The sequence below is a fragment of the Capra hircus genome, chromosome 9, assembly GCF_001704415.2.
Source record: "Capra hircus breed San Clemente chromosome 9, ASM170441v1, whole genome shotgun sequence".
NCBI classification, from domain to species: Eukaryota; Metazoa; Chordata; class Mammalia; order Artiodactyla; family Bovidae; genus Capra; species Capra hircus.
Genome location: NC_030816.1, coordinates 68,757,714 through 68,774,812, shown reverse-complemented (window position 1 = coordinate 68,774,812; position 17,099 = coordinate 68,757,714). Strand labels below are relative to the sequence as shown.

General features: G+C 40.4%; 1 protein-coding gene across 8 annotated transcripts in view; it reads right to left on the bottom strand.

The window, feature by feature from the left end:
- Positions 1-17,099, bottom strand: part of UTRN (utrophin) — a 556,454-nt gene that overhangs the window by 482,302 nt on the left and 57,053 nt on the right. For 2 of the 8 annotated variants that reach the window (XM_018053303.1, XM_018053305.1), the window contains exon 1: positions 10,168-10,487. The exons of 5 other annotated variants lie outside the window; for them this stretch is intronic. In XM_018053303.1, the coding sequence (XP_017908792.1) occupies positions 10,168-10,261 (94 nt within the window). In that variant the 5' untranslated portion in view covers positions 10,262-10,487. Of the gene's footprint in view, positions 1-10,167; positions 10,488-17,099 lie in introns of those variants that run through there. One more of the 8 variants, XM_018053299.1, reaches the window with a different exon arrangement.

Here is a 17,099-nt window from a genome sequence, read left to right as displayed (position 1 = left end):
GAGTCAGACATAATTGAGCACGCACACACATGTAAGATCTTGCCTATTGGAAATAAATGTTGAGCTAAACACAGTGCAGTAGGTGGCTCAGTGGTAAAAAAAAGAAATCCACCTGCAAGTTCAGGAGACGTGAGTTCAATCTGGAAGATCTCCTGGAGAAGGAAATGGCAACCTGCTCCAGTATTCTTGCCTGGAAAATCCCATGGGCAGAGAGCCTGGTGGGCTATAGTCCATGGGGTCACAGAGAGTCAGACACGACTTAGTGACTGAGCGCGATAACATCTGTCATAAACGCTGGGACAGATGAACACTCTAGGGATTGCTGACTTTGATCCTGGTGGGGAAGCTGTGGGAGAAGTAGATGGGGGGGTAGCCAACCCACACCTGGAAGGCAGGAAAAGGATTCCTAGAAAAGATTTACTTGACCAGCCATGAAGTAAGTTGGTTTTACTCCAACAGCAGAATGAACTTGAGGGACTTCCCTGCTGCTGCTGCTGCTGCTGCTAAGTCGCTTCAGTCGTGTCCGACTCTGAGCGACCCCATAGACGGCAGCCCACCAGGCTCCCCGGCCCCTGGGATTCTCCAGGCAAGAACACTGGAGTGGCTTGCCATTGCCTTCTCCAATGCGTGAAAGTGAAAAGTGAAGGTGAAGTCGCTCAGTCGTGTCCGACTCTTAGCGACCCCGTGGACTGCAGCCCACCAGGCTTCTCCATCCATGGGTGTTTCCAGGCAAGAGTACTGGAGTGGGGTGCCATTGCCTAGTGGTCCGGTATTGAAGAATCTGCCTGCCAATGCAGGGGACACAGGTTTAATCCCTGGTCGGGGAAGATTCCACATGGCATGGGGCAAGTGGGCCCCTGTGCTGCAACTACTAAGCCTGCGCTCTAGAGCCTGTGCAATTAGAAGCCCACACACTGCAACTGGAGAGTAACCCCTGCTTGCCGCAACTGCAGAAAGCCTGTGTGCAGTGACAAAAATTCAGTGTAGCCAAAAAAAATAAACAAATAAATATATTTTTAAAAAATAAAATAAATAATTGTAGGAAGGGAGAAAAAAAGAAAGAATGAACTTGAGGACACACTGCTCAGAGCAGGGAAGGCTCCATACCAAGAATATTTACAGCTTCTGAAAGCAAGTGAACACTGGCTGCAAAGTACCGACCCTCTGCAGCTGGAAACCAGTAACACAGATTAGCCTAAGTCACGCCATCCAGGGTCAGAGAAGGGGGCTTTGTTCATTTGAATTCAAGTGGCTTCCCTGGTAGCTCAGAGGGTAAAGAATCTGCCTGCAAAGCAAGAGAGCTGGCTTTGATCCCTGGGTCGGGAAGATCCCCTGGAGAAGGGAATGGCTACCCACTCCAGTCTTCTTTCTTGCCGGGAGAATCCCATGGACAGAGGAGCTTGGAGAGCTACAGTTCGCAGAATCCCAGAGACTCAGACACAGCTGAGGGACTAACACTAACCCAGACAAAATAGGCAAAGAGGACTTTAGAGCCTGAAAGGATGCTGCAGAAAACCATCCTGCCTCCTCTCACTTGCATGGTCGTCTCACTGCGAGAGCTTCTTCACGTGCTAATAGCTTTCTCAATTTAGCCTACTTGAATAGCAAAATATTTGCGTCATACGGACTCTTGCTGCTTGGCTTTGACATGTCTTTGCTCTTTATTTTTTTTGTCTTCTCTAGGATCAGCCTGCCAATAGGCCTGTCTCATGATTGTCAGTGTTTCCATTTTTAGCAGCCCTCAGGCCCCCTACCTTTCAAATTTACTTTCAAACTGAATATCTAAGTCTGAATTAAGGAAACAGTCACTAAAATGAGTGCCTAAGACCCATAAGGAAAGCTGAGCACTGAAGAATTGATGCTTTTGAATTGTGGTTTTGGAGAAAACTCTTGAGAGTCCTTTGGACTGCAAAGAGATCAAACCAGTCAATCCTCACAGAAATCAGTCCTGACTATTCATTGGAAGGACTGATGCTGAAGCTGAAGATCCAATCCTTTGGCCACCTGATGCAAAGAACTGACTGCTTGGAAAAGACTCTGATGCTGGGAAAGACTGAGGGCAGGAGGAGAAGGGGAAGACAGAGGATGAGATGGTTGGATGGCATCACCAACTCCATGGACATGAGTTTGAGCAAGTTCCGGGAGTTGGTGATGGACAGGGAAGCCTGGAGTCCATGGGTTCGCAAAGAGTCAGACACGACTGAGCCACTGAACTGAACAGAAGACACTTCACTGATGTCCCCATCTGCTTCATCAGTGATGAAGCATTCTCCCCATCGCTTCATTCTCCCCATCACTTCATTCTCCCCATCACTTCACAGTGATGTCCCCATTGATGTCCCTCAACATTTATGTGCAGCCTGCAGGGCACACAGCGGTCCTGGAATGCCAGTGAGCAGAATCATTTAGTTCAAAACCTGACTTAAAACACCCAGTGAGACTTCCCTGGTGGTCTAGAGGCTAAGACTCTGAGCTCTCGATGCAGGGGGCCCAGGTTCTATCCCTGGTCAGGGAACCAGATCCTGCATGTCACAACGAATATCCCACACATTGCAACTAAGACCTGGTGCAGTCAAATGAATAAATTAATCAAACAAACAAACAAAAGCACTCAGCAATTACAACAGGACTCAGAAAACAGCAGGTCTCCATAAGTATTCTCTGAATCATTTATTTTGGGCTCTTTTTTTTTTTTTTTTCTTATCTCTCATTCTTAACCATGTGTAGCTGGGTTGAGGTTGACAGAAAACTGAGCACTACTCTAGGTAAGAACCAATGATGAGAAAAATAAAATTGGAAAGTTACAGGAAAATCAATGCTTACCTTCTTCCTAACACAAACCCAATATGATAAGACTTCTTCGGCATGAAACACCAGACAAATATTACCTACTGACTGACTTACAAATTATGGGAAGTAAATGTCAATTCTTTATTACAGTAATCAAGAAGGAGATTTACCTTCAACACCATTCTTTTTTTATTTAGATTTTATTACTTTGAGAAATTCTGCAGCATAAGACCTAGCAACAAATTCAGTAAATACACAGGCCTTTTTTAAGGGTGCTCAGTTAATTCAGCCACAGACAAATTCTCAACATAAAGCATAGGCTTTTTCTTGTAACAGCAGAAGAAATGGATAGGAAGTAGCTGGTTGGATAAGAAGGATCCAGTGGGACACAGAGGAAAGTGAGAACAGCTTTCTCAATCCACTTGCAAAATATCCATAACTCCTCAGCGTAAAGTCCATTACAACGAAATCCACCATGATTTTTTAAATGAATGTGAGTAAAGATGGACTGTAATCTTTATTTTAAAGAATCCACATGGTTAGGTATAAAATATAGTAAGTATTTCATTTCAAGATTTTTTTCCTTCTCCAAATGTCCCATAAATCAGTGGACCTGCAAATACACACAAACTTTAATTTTCCTTTGCCTGCTGTAATACTAGTTATTCAGAGTCCGACAATAAATATTTGTTAACAACTAACTAAACAGTTATCAGAGTACTGTCAGATATCAGACTGCATGGGTAGGTCAGGGTTATCCAGGGAGAAAATGTATCTGACGGGGAAATATATTTTTTCCGTCAAACACAATCCAGGAGCTTCTAACACCAGAAAGAGAGTTATTGCCTGAAAGTCAAAGCAGAAATTAAAAGCACAGAATCCAGGAGTCAAACTAGAAAACAGGCCAAGTCAAAAGCCTGGAGACTTGCTATGGCAGCAGGTACCTAGCTAGTGGCCGGAGGGCTGGCCAGAAGTCTGTGTTGGTGCGTCAAGAGGAGCTGTTTCTCAGAAGGTCATGTGAATAGCTATCAGATGAGGCACTCCCACTGATGATACATGAAGACTTTGTGCAAGATACCTATCTCAAAACTTCAGTGTAGCTCAGCCTCTAACAGTATCCCGATCAATGGCATTAAATTGAAATCTATCACGCTTCCAGACCATCACAACAGTTTTCCTCTATTTGGAGAAATAGTCCTCTCTACAGACTATACAAAGCTTTCTATATAATAGGCACCAAAAGGCAAACAGGTCACACAGCACAGACTCACATGGGAAGCTGTATACCCTTTCCCTTTGCTTGCCTTGCTTGCCTGCAAACAATACAAACCTTTCTGAACAAATGAAAGTGAACTTTGAAACTAGCAAAACATTTTAGGCACCCTGCCACAGACACTCTCCAAGCAACAGCAGACCGTTTGCCAGCCTGTATAGGTTGAAATTTCTTGCCACGTACTGGATCTGTGGTTAAATGAGCCCAGCAGAGAATTACAGCTTTGATGCTTTGATGTGAAAAATCACTAACAGATCTTGATCGAAGGATGAGAAAAAACTGGTAAATTTTCAGTATGATGGTGCATGTGGGGCCTCACTGAAGCCAATATTACCTTCATTTAGCGTCTAAACTGTATTTTTTTCCATTAACTTAAAAAGCTCTACTATAATCTTTCCTGCAACTTACCAAGCAATGTGCAAGGGATCTTACATGCATACACTTAAAAATTTTTTTTTCATTATATATTTTTATTTTTGGCTCTCCTGGGTCTTCACTGCTGCTTGAGCTTGTCTCCTGTTTCAGTGAACAGGGGCTACTCTCTAGTTGTGGCCCTTGTGCTTCAACAGTGGTGGCTTCTCCTTTTGCAGACCACAGGCTCTCAGGCTCACAGGCTTCGGTAGCTGTGGCTCCCAGGCTGTAGAGCACAGGCTCAGTGGCTGTGGTACACAGGCTTAGTTGCTCGGAGGCATGTGGGATCTTCCCAGATCAGGGGTCAAACCCATGTCTCTTGTATTGGCAGGAGGATTCTTTACCACTGAGTCACCAGGGAAGCCCTTACACGCATACACTTTTTTTTAAAGACTTAGAACAGCTCCACTATCTCCATTTTGCAAAAAAGGAAACTAAGACTCGATATGCAACATAGCTGGGATTCAACCATGCAATTCCAAGTCCAGATCCTTTCTGATAACTCTAACATGTTCCACAAACTACACAGAACATGGGCTATTCTAAAAATAATCCTGGGATTCACCATTGCTACGAAAATAAGTTATCAGGATGTGAAAATGTAATAAAATAGCAAAGGCACTTAAATAATTACCAGTCACAAGGGCTCCTAAATAATTATCAGCCTCAGCACAGATTGGGATGATGACAGCTTCCACAGCTGAAAGAGAGCAAGAAAACACAGAGCCCAAGTCCAAAGACACAAACTTCTGTCCCAGAGACCCAGAAATCAGGTTTGTCTTTTAGACTGGAAGTTAAGCATCTTAAAACTCAAAATTCAAGTAAGTCATTCAAAATTTGCCATTTTGGATTAATTTCCTTTGAAATCAGTAGAGGTTTAAAAGTTCAGAGATCCAAACAGCATGGGGGTGGGGGTGGGGAGGAGCAATGTATAAAAAGGCAATTCATTGAAGAATTTGTCCAAAGAGCCAAAAAATATATGCAGAGTTCAATTTCACACACAAACAAACACACACAATCCAAGTCCAAACAAATATATACTAGTTTTCATCTCTCTCCCTTTTGTAGATGGTAGTTTAACAGTGAAACCATATTTGCCCCAGAAATTACCCAAATGAACTAAATTATATGTACACAGGTCATTACTGTTACTATTTTTTAAATGGGATACACTATGGCCAGATGGTTTCAACTTCAGTTTAAAAAAGAAAAACTCTGCTTGTAGGAATTTAGACCTAAAAGTATACACTTATATAGTCACAAAAAAGAGTTGTGGCAGGGCAAACAAAACAACAATGATATGGAGGGAGAGAGGAACTGGAAATTTGCCAGTTTGTATAATTTTAATTCTGCATTGAATTTTTTAAGAAGGGACCTGATTATTTAAATATATCACTAAAAATTAGATTTAGGATCAAAAATGTACTTCAATAAACAAAGTGAGAAAGTGAAAGTCACTCAATTGTGTCCAACTCTTTGTGAATCCATGGACTATAGCCTGCCATGCTCCTCTGTCCATGGGATTCTCCAAGCAAGAACACTGGAGTGGGTTGCCATTTCCTTCTCCAGAGGATCTTTCCTACCCAGGGAGTGAACCCAGGTCTCCTGCATTGCAGGCAGATTCTTTACCATCTGAGCCAATGCTTCATTAAGCATTAATGCTTCTTAATGTAGCATTGAGAGTAACCCCACAGAGAGGGCCACACTAATTCCCATCCAGCTCAAAATCCAAGTTTCAATACTTTCTGGTTTAGACAGAAAGTTTCTAAGCTGTGTTCCTTTAGCCCTGGACTAAAATTGCACTTTGTCACAATGGTAGGACTGGGCTATGACTCATCTTCCTCTGCCAAACAATGAAAGTTCTAGTTCAGTGGGAAAAAACTACTTGAGCTGCCAGTTCATTGAACTGTTCAAATCAAGGTCAAAATATTGCAGCAGGGTAACGGAGTCACCAAGCCCAAATCCCATCTAATTCCCACACCAGTCTATCAGTGGCCCTCCAACTAAATCCTAAATTTGCCGACAATTAGAGTAGGAAGCACCTGGTGCCCTCTAACTAGGGTCAAAGAACCGTAGTGAAACATGAAACCAGGACCCATGTCATAATCATACCTTTCAAGTAATGCCAAGGAAAACCACAACTAAAAAGATGACAGAGTGCACAGCGTCAGCTTAAATACATTTTAAGTACCATTTTAAGCCGAAATACATTTTAAGTGCCATACCAACACAATATTTGATTTTCCATTCCTATATTGTAGGTAGCAGGCAAAGTTTATTTTCAATTGACTATATTTTTATAATTTTTACAGAGCTTACTATTCCTTTTATTTACCTGGAACTGTTACTACAGCTTGCAAGTTGCTTTGAAACATGTTACCTAATCATTCATGACCAAAATCACCTGGGGGATGCTACTGACTGGGGACCCGTCTCAGAAGTTCAGTGACTTACACATTGATGCCACAGGCAACTGAGATGGGGATCCCCTCCCTCAAACAACTCTTCATTACCATGTTAATTACACTTCTCATTCCCCCCCAAAGTTCTTCAGTTTCAAACAACTCACTCCATCTACCCTTAACCCAACTGAACAATTATTTTTCTCTCAAGCCTGGGCAAATTACATTCCCCTAACCACTAACTCATTTTCTTTATAAACATTAAGATCAGCTAAAATTTCACAAGCCCTGAGAAACTCCCTCAGACAAACCTCACTTCACTCTGACCACTCTAAATACTCATACAGCCTTTATATTCATACAGCCAATGGGTGGGTCAGGCAGCCACTAATTCCTGCCAAAGATAATCACACTTCTTCCTTTCAAACTAACCCTGGCACCCAGAACCTCCCGGTAGTGGCCACAACAGGCCCCACCTTCATATTCAGACAGACACAGACACCCCAGCCCCTGATCAAATTCTTATTCCAAAGTTCTCCACTTGCCTTGCTTCATGAGGACACTACCATCTAGGACCTCTGTCTCTTCAGAGTGGTCTGTTCAGTGCACCCCAAGCTGGCCTATTCCCCAGCGAGCTCTTCCAAGAGCTTCTTCCCAATGACAGCCATCTTCAGACAGACCATAGTCTCATGTAACACACTCTTCTCCATCAGCTCAAACCAGAAAGCAGGAGGTCTGGTCCTCCTGTAGCCTCCTCCAGCTCAGAGGAATCTGTTCACCCACCCATTCCTCAAGTGGAACCTGAGACTCCCCTGCCAACAGGCATGGGCTGAGTGCAGAAGGACAGCATAAGCTTCCTTCCTGTCCTTCTTCTAGAGCTTTCAGTCTAACAGGGAACCATACACTTCCCCCATATGCTTCCATCTTGAATCCCCATCAGAATCACTTGGGCAGCTTTTGAACAGTTACAGTCAGGGCCTCAGTCTAATTATACCAAGATCCCCGGTGTGGGGCTCCAGCACGCTGGTGATTCTAACGTGCAGCCAAGGTTGAGAATATGTGAACCCATTCAAAATGACTGACTCAGAGTTCTGTCAGCCTGAAGAGAAGGCAGGAAGGATGGCAAGAAAAGCGAGGCCTCCCAGAAGTGGCTTCCTGGGCAGACCTAAATCATCTGCGCGTTGGTAGATGCCTGCAACTCCGAGTAAGTTTTTATTTCACACCTTCAAGCCTTTTTTTAAAAACTTATTCTCCTTCAATTAGGTTATTTGTTAACATTTGGGCATTTGTACACAGACATCAAGATTAAGAAAAGGCAAAGGAAATATTTTAAATATTTTAAAAGGTAATGATTCTATACCAGAGAGAGAGAGAAACAGATAATCAGATTTCAACTTACTGAGAAGCAAATGCACTAAATTATAGTTGCACATTTTAGAAGATAACACAGGGCAAAAGGATGGGCAGTTTCAAAAATAACACTGAAAGGCTTATATTCAACAAATATATATTTCAATTTATTCCATTTTATTACTTGTTTTATTACTCCCTTTAGATTCTGCAAAAGTCATTTGAAACCTCAACCCCAGTAACGTCAACAGTTTAATGCAAAACACTTATGGTTTCACCCTTTCCACCTTACTTGAGGTCTGTAAATAAAGGATTCACCCCAAAGTTTAATCTATTATGGAGACTGCTTGAAGATCAAAAATAGCCACATATTGCAATGGAATATGCCACCCATAAACATGTACTTTTTCATACCTTTATTTACAAGATCACTAAAGAGAGCTATCCTGTAGATATAAGAAAACAGTAAATCAGTAACAGCCAATAAGAAAAGAACCTAGGTCCTCGCAAATCATATACACACTAATCTTCTATTTTTATTAAAATAATGTGCCCTAACATGTATTTTTTTAAAAAAATATTTTCTACTTTCCTAAAGCCTTTGGACTGACCACAGAGTAGGAAATAATGCTGTATGAATGAATGAGAATTCATGTTTAAAGCTGAAGTCTACCCGTATAAAAGTTTGCTTATTATTTAAAAGTTGATTTGAATTTTTTACTTCTAATTATCTTCCTATTTCTGAGACCCTTGGTAGCAAGACATTACTGCACAGACTAGCAGACTATGAAGATTATTCATGCTGGGAAAAGGAAGAGAATTAAGTGAAAGTCAAGAGATATACTTGAAAGGCTACAAGCTGCAATGCTGCTCTTGTACCTGAGGTTTTAAGTCAGGTTTCTGACAGATATTTTAATTTTCTGTTGAGACCACACGGTTCTTTAAATAAGAGAGAAAAGTAACAGCCAACAAAGTGAATTATACCATGCTGATCTCTTATTACACTTTGCCAAGAAGCCAAATTTGCTAAGAAAACATGGGCTGCTCCAATCATTCTAGTTGAGAATTAATTCCTGGAGAGGATGCCTACCAGCATTTACCACCACATTCACATGGAGTTAGGAAGGAAAACTTAAGAGGGAAAGAGTAATTCCAAAAGAAAGAAAACCATTTTTTAAAAATTCTGACCAGTCTAAAAGTTGTTCCATACTAACAACATTCAAGCATGATATGTAAGGTCAAATATTACACATCACTTGAGTTTTTTATTTTTTTTCTCATAAAGTTTATTTGATCTATATGGACATCAGAACTAATCAAAAAATCTAGGTCCCCCTGGAAGTAAACTCCAGCAACAGAAAAGTGCATGATCACATCTAACATGAAGTTCCGCGTCTGAGTTCTTCTGCACAAGACTGCCTAAACACAAAACCCCTCCATTTACAATCCACCCAAAAGTACAATGTCTGATTCTCCCCTTAATCAGCTCTGAACCACTTTTAAAAGTAAAATACATTTTTAGTCAGCACAGTAAATCAAGTACAATAGTACACTATCCCTACGCAACAGCGCAAAGGAAACTTTCTCTATAGGACAGAAATAAGCTAGTTTGAAAATACATGAAACATGTTGTCACAACAAATATATGGCTCCTTATGTACTTTTTTTCCAAGAAGCCAAGAACTGGAAAATCATCGCATTCTGAAGAAAAGATGAAACCCCACAATGCTGGTCTCGACTCCTCAGACTCTACAACAGATGCGACATCAGGAAGAACGTGCCGGGGTGTTCCCATCCCCAGCTTGGTCCTGCCTCCAGCAGCTCTGTTACTTAACACACTGGGTCCAGTAAGTGACTGAGAGAACCCTGTCTTGGCTAACATCCTCTTTTCAAAACCTCAGGGAAGGGAGGGCAGGGAGTCAGGCAAGCTGACAAACTTACCTGGTAAATGCTTGCCAGACTGGCGAGCTACGTGTCCTGGCACATCAAATCTGTACTTTTTCCAACGAAACGCGGTGGCCGCCGGGCCGCTCATCACCTACATTTGCTTAACTGACGAGGAAAAAGATGCAGAGGAAGTGGATTTTAACAGAAGCAGCCTGCGAACTGCACACTGGGATGTCCTGTTTCGCCGTGGCTTTTATTTTTCCCATGAGAGGATCTGACTAAAACCTAGCTGAATCTCTTCTAAATACCAGACAGGATGTTACACTTCGCAGTTAGTGAAAATTCCTTAGGTCATTTTCTGTCACTGTTCTTTTAATTGTCACAACGTAGGGCCTTTGAATGTTTCTGATCCACTACAAAGAGATTGTAACTTTGCTTCCTGTTTTTGACAGCGTCAGCTGATAAGGACACCTCCACCCACCTCCTTACCCACATGTATATAAATAGAGGTGTTTGCCCTGGGTATACAACTGGACTGAAGAGTTTGGTTATATATTAACTCTACTTCAAAGCATAAATTGAACTTGTTATTTCACTTCAATATGCATATAGACCTTGGGAAAAATGGAACTCAAAAGAATTTCTTAATTCCTTAGAGATTGCTATTATGGAAAAAAATACATTCAACCACACAGAATCATAAGATCAGAGGTAACAGTTTTGACTCATATTTTCCAGCCTGTTCTATCTTGTGTATTTGCCTTGCTCTTTTATTATCACGGAACACAGATGTCAGGTGCCTCAGTGGTAAAGAATCAATGCTGGAGTCACGAGTTCAATCCCTGGGTCGGGAAGATCCCAGGGATAAGAAAATGGCAGCCCACTCTAGTATTCTTGCCCAGAAAATCCCATGGACAGAGGAGCCTGATGGGCTACAGTCCATGGGGTTGCAAAAGAGCTGGACACGACTTAGCAACGCAACAACAGCAACATACAGATGTCATCCACACACATTCAACAGCAAGGAAAACCATGACCCATACTGCCTCATGGGCTTTTCATTTCTGTTTAACTCTTTTTTTTCTCTCCTGCTTTGAAACAAAAACTTTCAACTTATAAGCAAAGATTTTCATAACGTAGGTTCTCTTGTCAGGATACACACAGATTTAAATCAGAAGACATCTCTCTTCCTGCTACGGGCTGAGATACAGTCAGTCCTTGCCCCACTCTCCTCTTCCTTATCTCTGTATTTTCTAGACTAGAAACCATAGACCTGGCAAAACACCCTCTCTAAGCCTCAATATCCAAACCTGTAAAATGAGAGTAGAGACCTCACCTGTCTCATGGGATTGTGGTGAGGAGAGAAAGAGTGAAAAGCACAATGCTATAGATTAGGTCACATGGTCAAAGCCTGATTTTTTTCTTTTTTTGGTAACAGCTTTATTTAGATATAATTCACATAGCATGCAATTAACACATTTAAAGTATATTATTCAGTGGTTATTAGTATATTCACAGAGTTATGCATCCATTACACAATCAATTCTAGAACATTTTCATCACCCCAAAAAGCACTCAATCTCCATCTTCTCTCTGCACCGACCCCCTAATTCTAGTCAACCATGAAAATCTAATTTCAATCACTATAAATTTGCCTCTCCTGAGCATTTCACATAAATGAAATCATAGAATATGTAGTCCTTTATGACTGCCTTGTTTTACTTAGCATAATGTTTTCAAAGTTTCTTTCATGCTGTAGTATGTCAGCATATAATTTTGGTTTACAGCTGAATAATCTTCCTTGTATGAATATCCTACATTTTATTGATTCACTTATCAATTGGCAGACATTTGGGTTGTCTTTACCTTTCAGCTAACATGAATAATGCTGCTATGAGCATTCAAGTACAAATTTTTATATCAACAAATGTTTTTATTTCTCTTGAGTATAAATACCCAGGAGTAGCATTACTGGATCATATAATAGGATTCTACAGTTAACCTTTGGAAAAACTGCCAGACAGCTTTCCAAAGTGGCTGCACCATCTTCCATTCCTTCACTAGCAGTACCTGAAAGATAAAATTCTCTCCATCCTCACCGACACCTATTTTTATCTAGTTTTTATTTTTTTTATTATAGCCATCCTAGTGGGTGTGAAGTGACATCATCATGGCTTGATATACATTTCCCTGATGGTTGTCAAAGCCCAAATACAAAAATATATTTCAACATTTTAATCTGGTATAACATACCAGCTAAATACTGCTGGTGTTCGGATTACATCTCTAAGCAAGAGGCTGCTAAAGCAGTTGGTTTATCTTCCCCTACCCAAGGGCTGCTTATGAAAACATTAAATTCTAAATCAGTTGTTTCCACATGTCTTTCTGTATTTGTCTTCTTCCTAAATAGAAACAGTCTCAATTAAAGCAGCCTTTATAAGTGAATAACCATAATTATTTATAGGAAGAAATTTTAGACAAGATTTAATTTAAGATTAAGGTTATTACAAAATTTTAAGGAAGCCAAGAGGAACAAGTCAGGATTCTAGATACTACTGATGTCTTCCCCTTTTCTCTAAAAAATGTGATATTGAGAGGATAGTAATTATTCTAATTCAAAGGGATTATCCAATAAAATTCAAAGAGATTATCTAATCCAAAATTCAAAATATATAATCCAATCTAACTTGAGGGATTATCATATTTTCTAATTTGAAGTCTTTATCTAATCTAACTCAATCTCATTCAAAGAGATATTCATTTTTTTCAGATTTCTGATGTTCGAAAAAATTCATGTACAATGAAATGAATTATTTTATTCCTAAAACATTCTATTTTAAATTATTTTTAATGCCTTAAAAAATTAAAAAGAATAAAGTCTACATAAAACACAAGAAGGAAAATACGAAAAGGCTACAAGCTTTAAAAAAATAACTTTTCCCCTGTTTTTCAATATAAGGCCTCAGGCCCCACAAGATGTATTAATAATATGATTCATTCATCTTCTAAGAAATTTTCCATGTCCCAAGGCTGCACTATGTAATCCACTGTTTTCGTTATTTCTTGGCATCAGCTGACTATGAAACTGACCGCTGAACTTTCCTATGTCAGATAGAACTTTCCATTGTGGGAAATTTTCATCAGAGTTCAGGAGCAAATACGGCTTGTATCACCCAGTACAATTTCTAAACCAGATTTTACACGGGAAAGGCAAACCATTGAATGAAAACAACAAGTACAAAGGCCACATTGGAGTTTCTGTAAATACTTGACGGTGAAGAAAATCAAAAGCGACAATTGGTTTATCAAGGTTATCTGAAAGTTCTTCCAAAAAAAGTCTAAAAGAAGGGCACTTTTACAAACTGTTCTGTAATCTCTACCCACTGACCCCTTCTTCTGCTAGATTACACGGTGGCCTCATTTCTAGTTCTCATGAAATCAATAGACCATTTACGTCCCAAGTATCTGTCTAGGGTATGCACTTTCTTATTCAATCTGGTGTTGACAGCAGTAATCAAATTTTGTACATACCACTAGCTCTATTATAGCTCAATGGCTACTGGCTGCCAGCCTAGGTCTACTCTCAGCCGAAAGGAAGGGAAAGAGTAGCCTGCAGAGAGAATTACAGACCGCATCAGCTGAAACTACAGAAGGTGGTGTGGAAGTGAGACAGTGAAGCAGAGGCCTTCAAGACAAACCCTCCTTCCACCGGGGAGACACACGCCGGGCAAATCAGCACAGCCAAGCCCGAGTCAGCCAACCTTGACCATTTTCTTCATTCCCTCTGTTATCTGCAAAGCTCTGGGTTTTGAACATCTTATTACAACTTTCCGTTCTAACCAATGAACCTACACCTACGCCTGCAGAGCAGCAGACAAAAGCCAGAAATAAACCATACCCTCCAACACGAGGGAGATGAAAAGTGAGGCATCACAGGTGACAACACTTCCCATGAACTGTCCAGACACAGTCAGTTCCATGTTGTAACTAGAATCAAGGCTTTTTCTTGGATCAAAAATTTTTCAATTAATCTTCTTCTGCTAAAACAAGGTGAGCTTTAAAAAAAAAAAAAAAAAGAGGAGGGATAGAAACCTAGAAGTCTACTCAGCCTGCATTTTTAGAGTTCAAGTCTCTAGGAAAACCATATTCCTGCTAACAGATATTCTCTGCTTAAAGGGAGCATGGATGATACCACTTCTTGCTATCTAAGGTTGGCTAAAGCAACTATTTCCTCATTTTTTAAAACCTGAAATAATTTTAGACTTACCCAAAAAGTTGTAAAAAATTGTACAGGGTTTTCATAGTCCCTTAATCCAGCTTCCCCAAATGTTACCATCTTACAGAACCAGAGCACTTCTGTCAAAACCAGAAAATTAGCACTGATGCAATACATTGAACTACTCCACAGATCTTATTTAAATATCTCCAGTTGTTCTCCAGGACCTGCACACAAGCAACGCTTCAAAAACACAGCCTTTCATTCACTCTCTAATGAATGTTTCTGATCCCCTCACCAGAAGTCCTATTTTCTTTCATGTTGATGAGGTAGTTTCATTATTAACCATTGAGTGTTCCAGTCTAGAAATGCTTATTTTCTCCACAATTCTCTCCACAGCTAATCTGAGGGTTTTATCAGCCTCATCTTGTAAACACAGGTCAAACTGAGTTTCACAATTCCTTGTCCAGAACACTTAGAACATAGAGGAGCTACCAAATCAGAGCCTTTCCCACTTGAGAAAAGTTACATAGGCTATGCATTCCCCTGGAGGAGCTAGTGGTAAAGAACCTGCCTGCCAATGCAGGAGACATAAGAGACAGGGGTTCCATCCCTGGGTCAGGAAGATCCCCTGGAGAAGGAAATGGCAACCCACTTCAGTAATCGTACCTGGAGAATCCCACGGACAGGGGAACCTGGAAGGCTACAGTCCCTAGTACCGCATAGAGTCAGACACGACTGAAGTGACTTAGCACAGCACACAAGACAAAAAGAGCAAGACGTAGGATAATTTCCCCCAGTCAAATACACTAATACTTGTGCAGTAAATATGTGTGTTTTAGGAGGTGAGTGAGATAAGGAAAGATTTCAAAAGCATCCCAACACTTCTGGTCAAATTTTGCCCCCAAAATGAGCTCAGGTCAAGCTCAGGTTTTCCTATCAAATGAATTACAAAAACCTTTCTGTTTTCAGAGTTCTTTTTAGCTACTGTAACTGCAAATGAGAGAGTGTGGACCTCTACCAATGAAATCTGTGGCTTCTTGTGTTGCCCACCCACCTTCACACCACATCCACTTTCACCTCCAGTGTTACCTCTGCCTCCAGGCTCTCTTCACTCCAATTAACCCTCCCAGAGTCTCCAGGGTGACCTTTGTAAATTACTTGCAGCTCTCTAGCTTCAAAATCCTTCAAGATTTCCCATGCAAAAAAAAGGAGGTTGGAGTCTAATCTTAGGCAGTTTAGTTTACAAGGCTCTCCACCATCTAAGCCAACCCTTTTGACTAGAACAGTGCTACACCCAAGAAGAAAACAGAAGTGAAAAAGGTGTAATCCCTGTCCTCAAGATGCTGCCTATCTAATTCAGTCTCTTGAATATTTTCATCAAACTGAAAATATAGAATGTAGCTTCTCCAACCATCAAAGGAATATGAGAATTTTTTTTTAACTCATTCTTTTCTAGCTAGGAAATTCTACCTTAGCTCTTGATCACATTAAAGATTACTAATAAAATCCCATATGTTAACATGAAAAGGATTTTTTACATGATTTTAACAACACATGTCTAAAAATAGTTGCTATGCTACTGTTCCAAATACAAAGAGCGAAAGCCAGAAAAACTTTTCTAAAAACAAGCAAACCCAAAAAAGCAACGTCAAAGATGGTATTTAATGGGCTGAGTGAGTTCTCATGAGATTGTTTTTCCAAAGCACAAAGATATAAATAAAATCTGAAACCATGTCTTTGTTTCCATATTAGTATATTAATGGAAGTGAATGACATTATAACCAGCAAAATTATGTTAGAGAGAGCTAAACAAAAATCCCCACCACCAAAGAGCTCAGAATTTATCCCCAACCACATAGAGACCTATCTCTGATGCAGACTTTAAGGAACATACACCAATGAAAGAGGAAAGAAATCATATTTTAAGTATTTTGGTTTTATTTTCTAATGTGCAAATAGTCAGACACACAGAATGGTAAAAGTTCCTAGATATTGTATTTAAAGATAAATTATAACCTTTCTTACAATTATCTCAGGAAAAGTGCACAAAAGCAGTAAGCATAAGAGATAAAGAATAGTACCACTGAATCCCATAATGATGGGGGTAGAGAGAAGTGGTCGGTATATACCTGCTTCTTCCTACACCAAGAGAGGGGAGGAGGCTTCCTTCCCAGCGCTGTCTTCCTCTCACAGCAGACTGTGTGTGTGACTGTGTGTACACACACAGCAAGATTTTCACTGGCAGTGCTAAGTTACTTCCAAACAGAAGTGACAACTGCTGTGATCTGACCGAGGTGAGATATACATGGCTAACAGCACTCATGGTAGAACAGGACAACATTGCATGGACATCAAGTGATGCTACCACTCTGTAAAAGCCAGGATCCACTCTGCCAGGGCCGTGGTAGAATCTTGTAGAATCTACAGGGGCTCCTGGCACAACCACTCACGTGGCAAACACCTCACTCTAGCAGAAGGAAGGAAGGTTATCACCAGGGTTCTTCAGGGAGCAGGAACAGGTATTTAAGGAGACATGAAAAGAGACGAATAAAACTCAGCTGCTTTAAAAAGAACTTTTAAAACATTACCAAATAAGAAAAGAAGGGAATAATTTTCCCAAATTTTCTACATGTTCTGTTTCTATCAATCGGGCAAAAATAAACATTGTCGTTTTTCATTTACCTTTGTATTGTCATCCTTTAGCATGGAGCCTGAAATGTTGTAAGGACTTAGTAAATGAGCATTTACTGAAAGAATAGACACAAGC